Genomic DNA, 12,599 nt, shown 5'->3' on the forward strand with positions numbered 1-12,599 from the left:
GTCCCCAGGACTTGTACGCAGCCCCGATTCCCGCGGAGAGAGCTGCAGCTGCCGGGACCGCCTCTGCAGCGCCAGGATGGCTCCGGGGCAACCGACAAAGCTCTGAAAAGAACTGGGGGGTGGGGAAAGGATAGGGGCGGGTGGAGGCTGAGGTCCACACAAAGGCGTCCGCCAGCTGAGCTCGGCCCCGGGGCGCGGCTCTGTCTCCTTCCATTCCAAGAGTCCGGAGCCTCAGATGGTGCCCGGGGGCATCGAAATTCCACAGCGGAGCATCCCTAAATAGGACCGGATTCAGTTCCGGAGCAGGACGGGGATTCAGCCCCTACGCCCACGTTTACCGCGCTTGGATTCCTCGACGGGAGGTTTCTTGGCTCCCCAAAGCCCTTCTGGTATTTAGCAAATTTCATTCTTTGAAGGATGGAAGTGGAGGAAAGAGGAGCCAAAAGATGGGATTGGGTTTAGAGAACCTCTCACTTAAATGCAGCTTTGAGAAACCTTGAAACTGAACACTAAGGAGTGAATACCCTCTACAAACCCCTATTGGGAAAAAATTCTCTACTACATGAGCTACACAAATTTAAAAAATATAATAATGATAATTATTATTTGTAAGGAATGTAGGTTATTTGTCCCGCTGCCCAAATCAACTATAGAAGAAACTCTTTTCCTTGAGACACTCCGGATCAGAGGGAAATTCTGCAGGAATGAGGCAGAAGCAAGTCAATGGATTCAACTTAGAATATTTTATTGACTGCTTTGTACAAAATAGGAAATTTTATTCCAGTCCATCCGAGGCCACTGTACAAAAACTATGTACACTGTCTTTCCGTAAACAGTTTCCTTAATTCTGATATGCACACGACTTTTAAAAATACATCTTTTAAATATCTGTAAGAGGCACTGCCAAGCAGATTTCTGGCCTCAAATACAACTCGTATTAATCAAATAAGAAAAAAGAAACTCGAAAGGCTTGAAAGTTACAAAAGCCTGCTGCTCTGGGCACTGCTCTGTGGAGACTGGCAGAGATCTGAATTTACGGTCCTAAGACATTTCACTTTCACAGATTTCCATTGAAGAGCAAACCTATGATGACTTCCATAGGCTGCTGCTAGGGGTCTGCCTTCCTTTATATTCATCAGGAAGAGGCCCTTAACTGCCTGGCTTTGACTGTGTTAGCTCCAGATTACTAACCAATTTGTACCTTAGATCACTTCAGAGGCTGGCATAAGAACAAACCCAAGGGCATCTCCAGAAACTCCTCTGAGTAAGTGCAGGGTAGGACTCTTTTTCTGGAAACCTAGAACCTTGGCTCTAGAGCTTTCCCTCACCCCTTTCCCCAATCTCTGGAGAGAATGCCACACATATCAAGACAGAATTCTATTCAGTAGACTGATACCAGCCGTGGTTTCAATCTCAAGCAATTCATACACAGAACTTAAAAAAACCCTCTACGGGGTTATTTCTCCCAGTCACAGATCAAGCAAGCTTGGCCACATTTCTGCCCCTTCCTGGGCATCCCGATCTCAGGTTTAGGCCGAGGGCTTGTCTGAAGGACTTCAGGCTGGCCAAGTCTTTGGGTTTATATACGCCGACTAGTGCCCCCTAGGACAGATAGTACATCCCATAGGTGACTGGGGTTGTGAAAAGCCCCGGTACTGGCTGCAGGGTGCCCCGGGGAAAGGTGCCTGAGGCCCCATACAGAGTAGGTGAACCCTGCAGGTGAGCCCCCAATGGGAAGGGCAGCGCAAAGGAAGGCAAGAGGGGCTTGGCCGCTAGCTTCAGTTTCTCTAACTCAGCTTCCTGCAGCCTCTTGGCTTTAGCCCTTCGATTCTGAAACCAAATCTTGACCTGTGTCTCCGTGAGGCTCAGAGAACTGGAGAACTCTGCTCGCTCGGCAATGGACAGGTACTGTTTCTGCCGGAACTTCCGTTCCAAGGCCAGAAGTTGTGCCGTTGTGAAGGGTGTCCGAGGCTTTCGATTGTTCTTGTGTTTGCGGAGGGTGCACGGTGGAGGACTGGGGGGCCCTGTGGGAGAGAGACAAACACAAAGAAGCTACTTGGAGTTCCACGACTGAAGCTTCGGGCCCTGCAGATTTCGGGGCGACGTGGTTTAACTGACAATTTTGTCCTCAAGTTTGACTGTTAGGACTTTCCCTGTCGGGAAGAGTTGGTGGGGGCACAACACGATTAGGGGGAAAAAAGAGATGTAGGGGTAACCTAGCCCGCAAAAGGGAGGGATAGGAGGGAGAGAGGAGAGGAGAGAGAAGAAAGAAGAGAAAGAGAGAAGAGAGGGGAGAGGAGAGGGGAAAGGGCAGAGAGACACAGAGATACAGAAAGACAGGGAGGGGAGAGAGAAGAGAGGAGAGACAGAGATAGTGGGGAGACAGACAGAGACAGAGAGAGGACAGAGAGAAAGAGAGATTGAGATTCAGTTGGGGTGCAAGGAACCGCTGAAGTGCAGGGGATCCCACTTCTCTAGTTTAGTCTGGTTGTATATGAGCAGCACCCTCTCCCTTCATGGGAATTGGAGTTTCTCTAAGTCCCCATCTCTAGAGAGGTGTCCTAGGATATTATGGAACATTTTCCTCCAAGATCTCTCACTGGGAAACTAGGGTTCAGTACACCAACTATCCTTTCTCTCCCTCCCTCAACCCCTCTGCAAATATCCCTAGTAAGTGCAAGGTGGAGTGAGCAACTTCTGAACATTTAAAAAAAATATTCACATCAAATAGGCTTCAACTTAGGGTTTCGGTTTATAGAATAGCAGATAATGGGTTTGTGTGTGTGTGTGTGTGTGTGTGTGTGTGTGTGTGTGTGTGTGTGTGTGTGTAAAACCAGTTTGGATTCTTGTGTTTCTAGATCCTAAAGCCTGAGCCCATACTGATAACTTGGTAGATGATATAATTATAAGTATCACTTCAAGCCCTACTCCTTTGGGGGGAGCAGTTGTTTTTTCTCAGGAAAGAGAATTATTTAGGTACACCATTTAGAAAAAAAAGTTTCTATAGAAAGGACTCACTATTCCCTGCTTGATCCCCCAATTTAAAGGTTAAGGATTCTTTGCAGGGAACTTGCTCCATAGCCAACCCTAGCCCTTCCCCTAGCCTCCCCAGCTCGTCTAAGTGAATGGATATTGGTGATTAGGCTTTTCTCCTGGGGAAACAGCTGGGGAAGGCCAGTGGTGGAAAAGCCCTTCTGCAGAGGGATTTACAGAATGGCAGAACTGGAAGGACTCTTAGGGATGGTCTAGTTCAACCCCTTCACGTTACAAATGAGAAAACTGAGGTCCCGAAGGGGAAGTAGCAGGAACCGAGGTGCTTTGACTCCCAGTTTCCACTTGGCCTTTTTGGGAGTCCAAGCTGGCTGACCCAGGGTGTGTATTTGAGAGAAGTCAAGACGCGAACTGTGGACTGCTCGGCCTCCCCACCTGCCCTCCTGGGAGCTGGGGTCGGCCTGAGGGACGCGGGGACCAAGGAGGCTTCCCCGAGCCAAGAGGAGCGAGCGCAGCCTGCCTGCCCCGCTGCCCGCCTGCTCTGCAGGCCTGGAGCGAGGTTGGGAGGAGAAGCGGAGCCCCAGAGGCTGTGGCCGAGATCGGGACGTCGCAGCGGACTTACGAGGAGGAGACGAGTAGGTAGCGGAGGGGAACCAGGCGCCGGGATCCGCGTCCCCCCGGGGGCTCTCCCCAGCAGCTGCAGCCGCTGCCTCCACGCGGGGCTCCGCAGCAGCCCCAGCTGCCGCCGCCTCCTGTCCTGCGTCGGGCGCGTAGCGGCCGCCCCTGGTCTGGCCCGGGCTGTGGCTGTGGCTGTGGCTGTGACTGTGACCGGGGCCGGCGCGCACCTCGGGGGCCCGGGCTACCCGGGCGGGTCTGCGCTCCAGCACTAGCAGCGACTCCACGCTGAAGGGCAGCGGGCCGGGGCCTGGACGCTGCCCAGAGCCCCGCGGTGACGGCGAGAGCGACGGCGAGGGCTCGGCCCCAGGGCCCGCTTCCTCCGTCCCGGGGCCGCCGCTTCGGCTACTCTCGGCCACTGGGCCGGGTCCCCTCTGGCCACCAGGATTCATGGTCAGGGACGAGGGGGCCATACACCCCGCAGCCAGGGCCGGGGCCCGGGGAGGGGGCGCTGCCTCAGCCCGTGCGCATGGGGCTCCTGTCACGCTCCCGGCTCCAGAGGGCTCGCGGGGGGGGGGTGGGTCCGGGGCGGGGGCGGGGGCAGGGGGGAGGGGAGAGGGGGGAGGGGAGAGAAGGGCTCCCTCTGCAGCGGGCTCGCGGGGCTCCGGCGGCTGCGGGCGGCCCCCCGCCCTCGAACCTCTTATAAAAAGGCGGCGTGAGCCCTTTCATGCCGCCGCCCTCCAATCGGGGCCCCCCCTGCAGCCGGTGACGCGAGGGACCCGACAGTCATTGGCTGCGGCCGCCGCTCCTGGGCTGGAGGAGTTTCGGGCCGGGTGGAAGCGGACAGTAGGGAGGGGGCGGGGGCATGGGTGGGGGCCTGGGATCCTTCGGGGAAAGCCGAGCGATGGAGCAAACCCTACGCAATTAACCAGTAGGGCCGTCGCCACCGATGATCCCCGGGTCCTGAGACCCTTATTAAAACCATACGGGGGAGGGGCGGGCTTTGGGCTCGGGGGCTGGGGCCCCTACACTGCAGAATATTAAGCCTGCAGTATTCAAACAAATTAGCGGCCTTTTTGGCTTTGATCTTCCCCAGCTCTCACTTTTGTTTCTCCCAATAGGACCCAAGAAGGCTAAGGGATACTTGGTATGTGAGTCTCAGCAGCTTTGGCTGCAGAGGGAACCCGAGCTTCGGCCCCCACAGATTGCACCCGGGACTTTTACTTTATTTTAATTCATTACGAACCATCACGCATCTTAAGGCTGAGGGCGATTTTTCGTCTTCGGTTTTTTTTTTTTTCCTTGAACCTTTGGCGCGCTTCGAAGTCTCCTATTTTCCTTATCAAAAGTAATTGCTAATTTATTACCACGGGCCCCAGTCTCTCCGCTGCGGAGCTCGTCTCGGTCCTTTCAGGTTGCTGCGGCCCCAATTGAAAAGCACCAGGCAATCCTTCACCATAAGTCAAAGCATTTAATAAGGCAGACAAGTTATGTTTTGGAAGGCGCCAGCCTCGGCAGGATCAAAAAGGAAGCTACCTCGGGGAGAATAGGCAACAGTTAACTCTGCTTAATTGTCCTCCCAAAGTTTAATGTCTAGTGCAAGCTGAAAGGAGTACGATTCTCACAGCCTGCTTTCTTTTATTGGCACTTAACTATGTACACGCCGGAATCTTTGAAGGCAGTTGCTTGGCACTGCTGAAATCAGGGAAGCGTTCGCCAAGGGACAGAGTTAAATCGACCTCAACGAAGGCTCGGGATGCAAGAATTCCTCTCTTTCTTTTAACGTGATTTTTTTTTCTTTCGCACTCAAAAGTTTTTGTGGTCGTTGTTGCTTTCTTCGCTTCGATCTTATTTTCATCTTTTCTCTTTGAACCTTCCTTTTCTGAAACCGTTCTCTGTTTCTCTCTTTCGCTAGTTCTCTCTCCCTCGTTCTGAGACCAAATCTTTCTTTTAAAACTACCTCTACGGTCGGTGGTTTTGTGCTTTCAAAACGTGTCTCCCCAAGAGTACCAGCAGTTCCAAAGACCTGGCCTTAAACTTGTGCTCGGGCTTGGACAAGTACCAGGCCTCCCCCTCCCCAGCTTCTGCCTCTTTTTTTTTTTTTTTAAACCAGGTTGACTTTGCCCTGAGGAAAATAAATTCTGGGCATTCGCATCAGCGTCTCTTCACGCAGCACGTAACTTTCAGTACCTCGCCCTACGATGGAGAGGACAGGTCCCGATTACGGAACATAGTAATAAGGCATTACACGTGAAATTCAGTCACCCCTCATATTGGCGGGCCAGAGCACCAGGGTGACTAGAAAGACAAATGCCCCTAGGTTCCGAGTTCCAACTCTACGTGATTGTTGGAAATCAGGTTCAACTTCAGGGAGACTGCCGCCTAACCCAGATTGTAAACTTCAGGAAGCGGGGAGAAAAATTTGTCTCTTCTCGAGGGATTAACATCTTTTTAAACGAGACAGGGAAACTTCAAAGTCCTTAGTTGGGGACGTTTAAGGGCCATAGCCCTCAAAAGTTTAGTTGTCCTTGGACTGGGCTAAGTCAGAGACCTCGTTTTCCGTATTTAGAGGGACAGTCGGAAAATCCAGGGAAGACATAAAAATCTCTCTATAAACTCGTCTGTTTGAGCCCCTCCCAAGCACCTTTCTGCTGATGCCCCACAGCTTCTGACCGGTGAGGTCCCAGAGCTGCGCTAGACCGGGAGCTTAGGTCAAAACGGGGCCTGCCTCCACTGAGACCCGGGCAGAAAGAAGGCTCACTAGGTCCGACGGCTCCCGGGCCTCATTCTTAGCTTGCAATTCTGTCCGCTCTTTTTAGGGAGCTCTCCCCCGTCCTCCCCACAAGGAATCTCTATAACCGCCAGGAAACTAAGAGGCGGGTCATGGGACTTCTAGCAAAGGCTGACTTTAAAAACTGAGTCGGGAATGAATGCAATTTTTCCCGAGAAGTGGAAAAATCAGCTGTCCGAACAGCGAGTGATAGAAACAGAAGCTGTACGGGAAAACTGCGGAAAGATCTGACGCTACCTAAGGGCATCCGGCTTCCCTTTCCCTCCGTCGTGAAAGTCTATTTGACAGCCCCAATAATCTCTTCTACAGATGTTTCAGCGTCTCTCAAAAAGTATTACAAACCCTCCCTCTCTCGATTCCCATCGAACTAAAAATAAGAAAGCACGATCTTGTTTTATTATCTGTTTATTAGTGACCATTAAATTAGTCTCACGTTCTGAAATAGCTTCCCATCCGACAAAGCCCTTACTTCTCCCCTTGTCCCCACATTAATACCGAGCAGATAAGATAGAAGGAAATTCCCAAGTTAGAATAAATGCTGAAACGCTCGCAGACTCAGGATACTTAAGATAAGGGGCGTCATCGGTGTCCTCGGGAGACTCTAAACAATCCCACTTCAGGTTTTATCAGATACACACACAGGTATGTATGTATATATATACCTGTGTGCCTGGGGCGGGGGTGGGGTGGGGTAGGTTGTCTAGATTGTGCTATCAACCTTTCCTCTGAGGAAACCTTGGGGTCTGACCAGAAAATGAGGCCAGATAGGTTAGGGACTTGGGGTCTTGAGAAAGCTAAATTCGAAGGATATAAATCTGTTTTTTGTTTTTTTTGTTTTTAAAGCTCGAGGCGATCAAGTTGATATTTAAAAAAAAATCTTGCCGAGTTTTTAAGAGCCAAGCAACTGCGAATCACAGGAAGAGACGAAGAGAAAAGTATATTGAAAACCATTCATTCTGTTGCTCCCGCGCCCAGCGCTCCTTTCCCCACAACCAAACGATTACAGTTGATTTTGCTAATAAAAGTAAGGTGGTCTTATGGGTAACGGTTTTATTTATTTTTGTTAATATTCCAGAACTCAGAAACAATGGTCAAATATATCTATATGTACATTTTTATTTTGGGGTTAAATAAGTCGTCTTAATGCAATCCAGATTTCGGGTGCCGTTTGACTGCCCGGCTAAACCAAGGAAATTCAATTAAAACATTTTTTTTCTTGATGCAAATTTAGAAGGCTTGCTGAAAAAATGTCCGCAGACCAGTCTCCTGGGCCCAGTTGTAGTAGCTGAAGGGCACAGATCAGCCCTTTCTCCACTTTTAGACAGATTCCCTTTCTCTAATGTAATAAAGCTGTTCTAAATCGATTGATGATTATTGTGTCCTTCGGACGTTTCCTTTGAAGTTGAGGGATCCTGGGATCCCGTAGTTTATCTCTGTAGTGCTAATCTTGAGAGTGTCCAGGAAAGAACTGTAATAAGAATGACAGGGCCAAACGAGTTGGTCAGTTTCGAGGTGACTTTCAGGCAGGAGAGGATTCTCTAGCTGGGGAACGCCCAACCCGAGAGTCTTGCTGGGGTACGTTTTCCCCCAGGTGACACTTTTCGTTAGCTCAGGATCTGATTGATTGGTTTCTCGAGCTGCATTTGTGAGTGGGAGAAATGAGGGAAACTGGGAGATTTCGTCCTTTGCCAAAAGCCGTTGGAGAAAGGGCCGAGGTGTCCGGTTCCTTGCGCCTTCGCCCGCCACCGAACACTAGCTAGCCTTCGCCAGGGACTGCCGCCTTCGGACTTTCCTGAAGAGCGCCCTGGCAGGAGACTGGAAAAATCCTCAAGAGGGTGCCACCAAAGGTCCAAGACCCTTTCTGGTTCCTGCGGGCGCTAGGGTTCCTATTCCCTGCGGGCCGGCAAAACGAACTTTCGAAAAGCGGTTACCCGGGGTCTAGTGCCGTTACTCGGTTCCCGGCTAAGGCCCCAGACCCCTTAGAGTTTCACGTCTCGGGGAGATTTTCGGTCCCTCCTCCACCCCCGAACCCCGTGCTTTGCTGCTCAGTCCTGGCTTTCTAGATTTGGGCGGATCCCTGGGATACTTGGGGATTTCCCTTTGGCCTTGACCCCAGGGGCATGAAGGCCCCTGGCGCCGAACCTGACCCTTCAAAGCTTTGTCGAATGTTTTTCTTTAGGTTTCGGTAACAAGTGTGTTACCCAAACTAGTTAACACGCTCGAGAGACGTCTCTTAAAAACTATTTTGAGTTGGACAGCGAGCTTTCCAGCGAGACCCCCCCTGTCCCTTCCCAGCATCCTAGATCCAGGGAAATGTAATTGACATGAACTAGCAGAGCAGGACCTGCACAGTGGGAAAGCTCCGGGGGTTTGTGGGGGGTTCTATATGGGGTGCCCGCCTGCTCTGTTGAGCTTTCTCTTCTCACCATAGGTGCCTGAAGATTTTATGGTTTCTTTTTAAAACCACCCCAGGGGACATGTTGAATTGCGCAACAAGTGTTCGAGGTTGTCTTTTTGTTGTTTGTTTTGTTTTGGACGAGCTGCAAAGTTACTAATTGACCTCGAAGAGGAAAAAAAAATCGAAAATCGAACATCTCTTGCAACCACGGCAGGGAAAGGACAAGAAACTGGCCTGGTGGGGTTAAAGAGCAGGCCTTAACCGAGAAGGCATCTCAGTTGGTCCCTTATCCCCTTGGAGCAAGGGAAAAGAGAAAAGGGAGGGATGGAGTGAGATTCAGAGGAAAACAGACAGCGCACCGACCGATTCGTCAGTCCCGCCCAGGGGAACCTAAACCAGGACAGAGGCCCAGCGGGTGTTGCAGCCCAAGGCAGAGGCAGTCGCCTAAAGGAAGGGGGAAGAGGCAAGAGGAAGAAGAGAAAAAAGAAAAGGGAGGAGAGAGGGAAGAGAGAGGAGAAACAGACTGGGCTAAGGAAGAGAGAAACGGGCAGGGGTTTGAGAGAGATAAGGTTAATGGTCACTGGCGGGAGAGAGATTGAAAGGGAATTGTGAAGGAGATGAAGGACAGACTGACTAGGGGTGGGAGACAAAGAAATAAGAAGTAAATAAAGAAAGAAGAATGAAAGAGTTGGGAAAGGTGAGAGATAGAGACCATGGGGAATAAAAATCAGGGCAGAGAGGAGGCAAAATAGCTGATCCAAAGAAAGAATTAAGAAGTCAGAGGTATATAAAGGAGGGGAAATTGGGGGAAGATGATTAGATAAAGAGCTTATGGGAAAAGGATGAGAAGGTGACATGATATTACCATCTAGCTTCTCTGGGAAGGTTCAGTAGCCTTTAGGATCCCTTTTCTCCTTTCTTTCTCTCTCTCTCTCTCTCTCTCTCTCTCTCTCTCTCTCTCTCTCTCTCTCTCTGGGGGCGGGGCTGGAAATGAAGGTTAAGTGCCTTACCCAGCGTCACACAGCTAGTAAAGTGTCAAGTGTCTGAGGTCGGATTTGAACTCAGGTCCTCCTGAATCCAGGGCCAGTGCTTTATCTACAGCGCAACCTAGCTGCTCCCTCTCCTTCCTCTCTTGAGGCTGTATTTACTGCTTTAGAAGCAGCTAACTTTTCTTTCCACTGAAGAGAAAATTGAACTTATTTCAAGGTAAATACTTAAAATCTGATAATCTACACTTTTGAATTCATAGGTTATATCTAGAATTCTAATCAAGTAAATTCCCACTACTGCTCCATAGTTTATGGATTCAGAAAGTCATCTGGGGCACTGAAAGCTTGAGTGAATTGTTTGGGGCCTGTATATAGCCCGTAGGTGTCAGAAACCGTATCTGAATTCAGGTTTCCTTGATGCTAAGGCCAACTCTATCCACCATACCACACCACACTCTAGCCTATGTATCTTATCTCCCTTATTATAGTGAAAACTCCTTGAGAGCAGGGACTATTTTTTTTTATCAGCAACAGACATTTTATTTTTTCCAGTTACATGTAAGGGTAGTTTTCAACATTCATCTTCATAAGTTTTAGAGTTCCAAATTTTTCTCCCTTTCCTCCCCCCTCCACAAGATCGCAACCAGGTTATATATGTACAACCCACAAGTGTTCTTTTTATCAGTTCTTCCTATGGGGGCGCATAGTAAGCTTCCTCATTAGTTCCTTGGGATTGTCTTGAATCATTGCATTGCTGAGAGTAGTTATGTCATTCACAATTGCTCATTGAATGATACTGCTGTCACTATGCACAATGTCCTCCCAGCTCTGCTCACTTCACTGTACATTGATGTTCATTAGTCTTTTCAGGTTTTTCAGGGATCATCCTGTTTGTCATTTCCTGTAGCACAAGACCATTCCACTACAATCATATAGCACAGCTTTTCCCATCATTCCTCAATTGATGGACATTCCCTTGATTCTCAATTCTTAGCCTCCACCAAGAGTTGCTATAAATATTTTTTGTACAATTTCCCCCCCTTTTCTCTTTTTTCCCGTAGCATAATGTTTTTATTTCACAATTTATCAATACATTTATACTAATTCAGATCGTTGTTCTGCTCCCTCATATCTTGAGGTCTGTGTTTTTGGCGGTGAACATAGACTTTGACTCCATCAATGACATGACTTAGTTGATGTAATGCCCTTTGAAGTTCTTCTGAAGAAAATCCAACCCAACAAAAACCTTTATGAAAGCCTGTTTCTTTTTCAAATGGTAGGAAACATCTTTTCACAGTGCCAAATTGACTGAAGTGTTCTTTGATCTCATTAGCGGGCCGCTGTCCAGGGAATGCGGTTGACAAAGATCGTGGCCAAATATCGCACCGAGGGTGAACGCAAAGACACCTCGGCCGCCATGGGGGAAGCCTGCAGCTCGTGTAGGGGAGATCCAGGGGCCACACGCTCACCGCTCCCAAGGTGAGGAAATCCCCTTTTCTCTTTTTCATGATTACTATTGTTAACTGTTTCCCTTCCATCCTATTCCCTTCCCCATGATATTTATTCTATTATCCATCTTCTTTCCTCCTATAACTCTTCAAAAGGGATTTGCTTCTGTCTGTCCCCTCCCCCTACTCTGCCCTTCCTTCTTTTGCCCCTCTCTTTATCCCCTTCCCCTCCTATTTTCCTGCAGGGTTAGAGAGATTACTCCACCCAATTGAGTATGTACATTATTCCCTCCTTGAGCCAATTCTAATGAGATTGAGGTCTTTGAGCCAATTCTGATGAGTGTTAGGCTCATTTACTGCCCAGATTAAATAAATAGATTATTCCACCCAGTTGGGTGTGTGTGTGTGTGTGTGTGTGTTAGTCCCTCCTAGAGGCAGCTTTGATAAGTTTAAGGTCTTTGGGCCTTTACTGATGTATGTAAAACTCATTTATTGCCTTTATTCTCAACACCTAGTGCAGTGATTTGAACAAATTGGTGATTATTGGATGGCCTTTGAATTGAATTGGATTGAAAACCTCTTATTTCTTTATCTATTCACATTCCTTCTATTATCTATTCCTCCTTCAGAACCATAAATATGCTTCATTTTTCCTCTGGCTCATAAAAATCTTATCTGGCTTGGTGTATGGCTGTGTGATGAAATACTGAGATTTAGCAGATACTCAAAGACCCACCTGGAGATTAATCTAGACTGATTTAATCAAGTGAGAGTGATTAACTGCTGATTAGTGTACTTCAAGTTAACTGGATTGTAATCACACTTTGAGCACACCTTCAGAACCAATGGATTTGGATGACACTAACCAATCAGCTTGAAGCAGTGTGTAAGGACCGCCTCTGTTCTAGACCTATAAAATGCTTCCATAATCAGCTTGCTGGAGAGTTCCTGATTAAAGCAGGCTGGTGGCAGAGGACTTAAGGAAGAACCCAACCAGCCTGGAACTCTAGGCTAGGTAGGACTTCTTTTTCTTAACTTTCTGAACTCCTTGTAAATATCTGTATGCTTTAATAAATGTTTAATGCCCAAAGACTGGTGCTGAAGCTTCTAATTTAAGATGACCACAGTATAGATTTTAAATACTCACAGCTGTAAGCCAGTGAATACTATATTTTCTGAAGAGTTAATGAGCACAGTGCCTGGCACATAGTAGGCTCTTTTTTTTTTTTCAGGGCAATGGGGGTTAAGTGACTTGCCCAGGGTCACACAGCTAGTAAGTGTCAAATGTCTGAGGCCGGATTTGAACCCAGGTACTCCTGAATCCAGGGCCGGTGCCCCATCCACTGCGCCACCTAGCCACCCCCTCA

At 48.8% G+C, this 12,599-nt stretch overlaps 1 protein-coding gene across 1 annotated transcript; it reads right to left on the bottom strand.

The window, feature by feature from the left end:
* Nucleotides 1-724: 724 nt before the first annotated feature.
* Nucleotides 725-4,176, bottom strand: LOC122742329 (homeobox protein MSX-3-like). Its single transcript, XM_043986512.1, has 2 exons — nt 3,614-4,176; nt 725-2,024 (listed from the first exon to the last, which is right to left on the bottom strand). The coding sequence occupies exons 1-2, from the start codon at nt 4,077-4,079 to the stop codon at nt 1,603-1,605; spliced, it is 888 nt and encodes a 295-aa protein (XP_043842447.1). The 5' UTR covers nt 4,080-4,176; the 3' UTR covers nt 725-1,602.
* Nucleotides 4,177-12,599: the final 8,423 nt, after the last annotated feature.

The sequence above is a fragment of the Dromiciops gliroides genome, chromosome 2, assembly GCF_019393635.1.
Source record: "Dromiciops gliroides isolate mDroGli1 chromosome 2, mDroGli1.pri, whole genome shotgun sequence".
NCBI classification, from domain to species: Eukaryota; Metazoa; Chordata; class Mammalia; order Microbiotheria; family Microbiotheriidae; genus Dromiciops; species Dromiciops gliroides.

Coding starts and splice junctions, on each gene's coding strand:
- LOC122742329 (XM_043986512.1), bottom strand. CDS start 4,079: ATGGCCCCCTCGTCCCTGACCATGAATCCTGGTGGCCAGAGGGGACCC. Junction 2,025..3,613: donor TACCTACTCGTCTCCTCCTC/GTAAGTCCGCTG, acceptor TCTCTCCCACAG/GGCCCCCCAGTCCTCCACCG.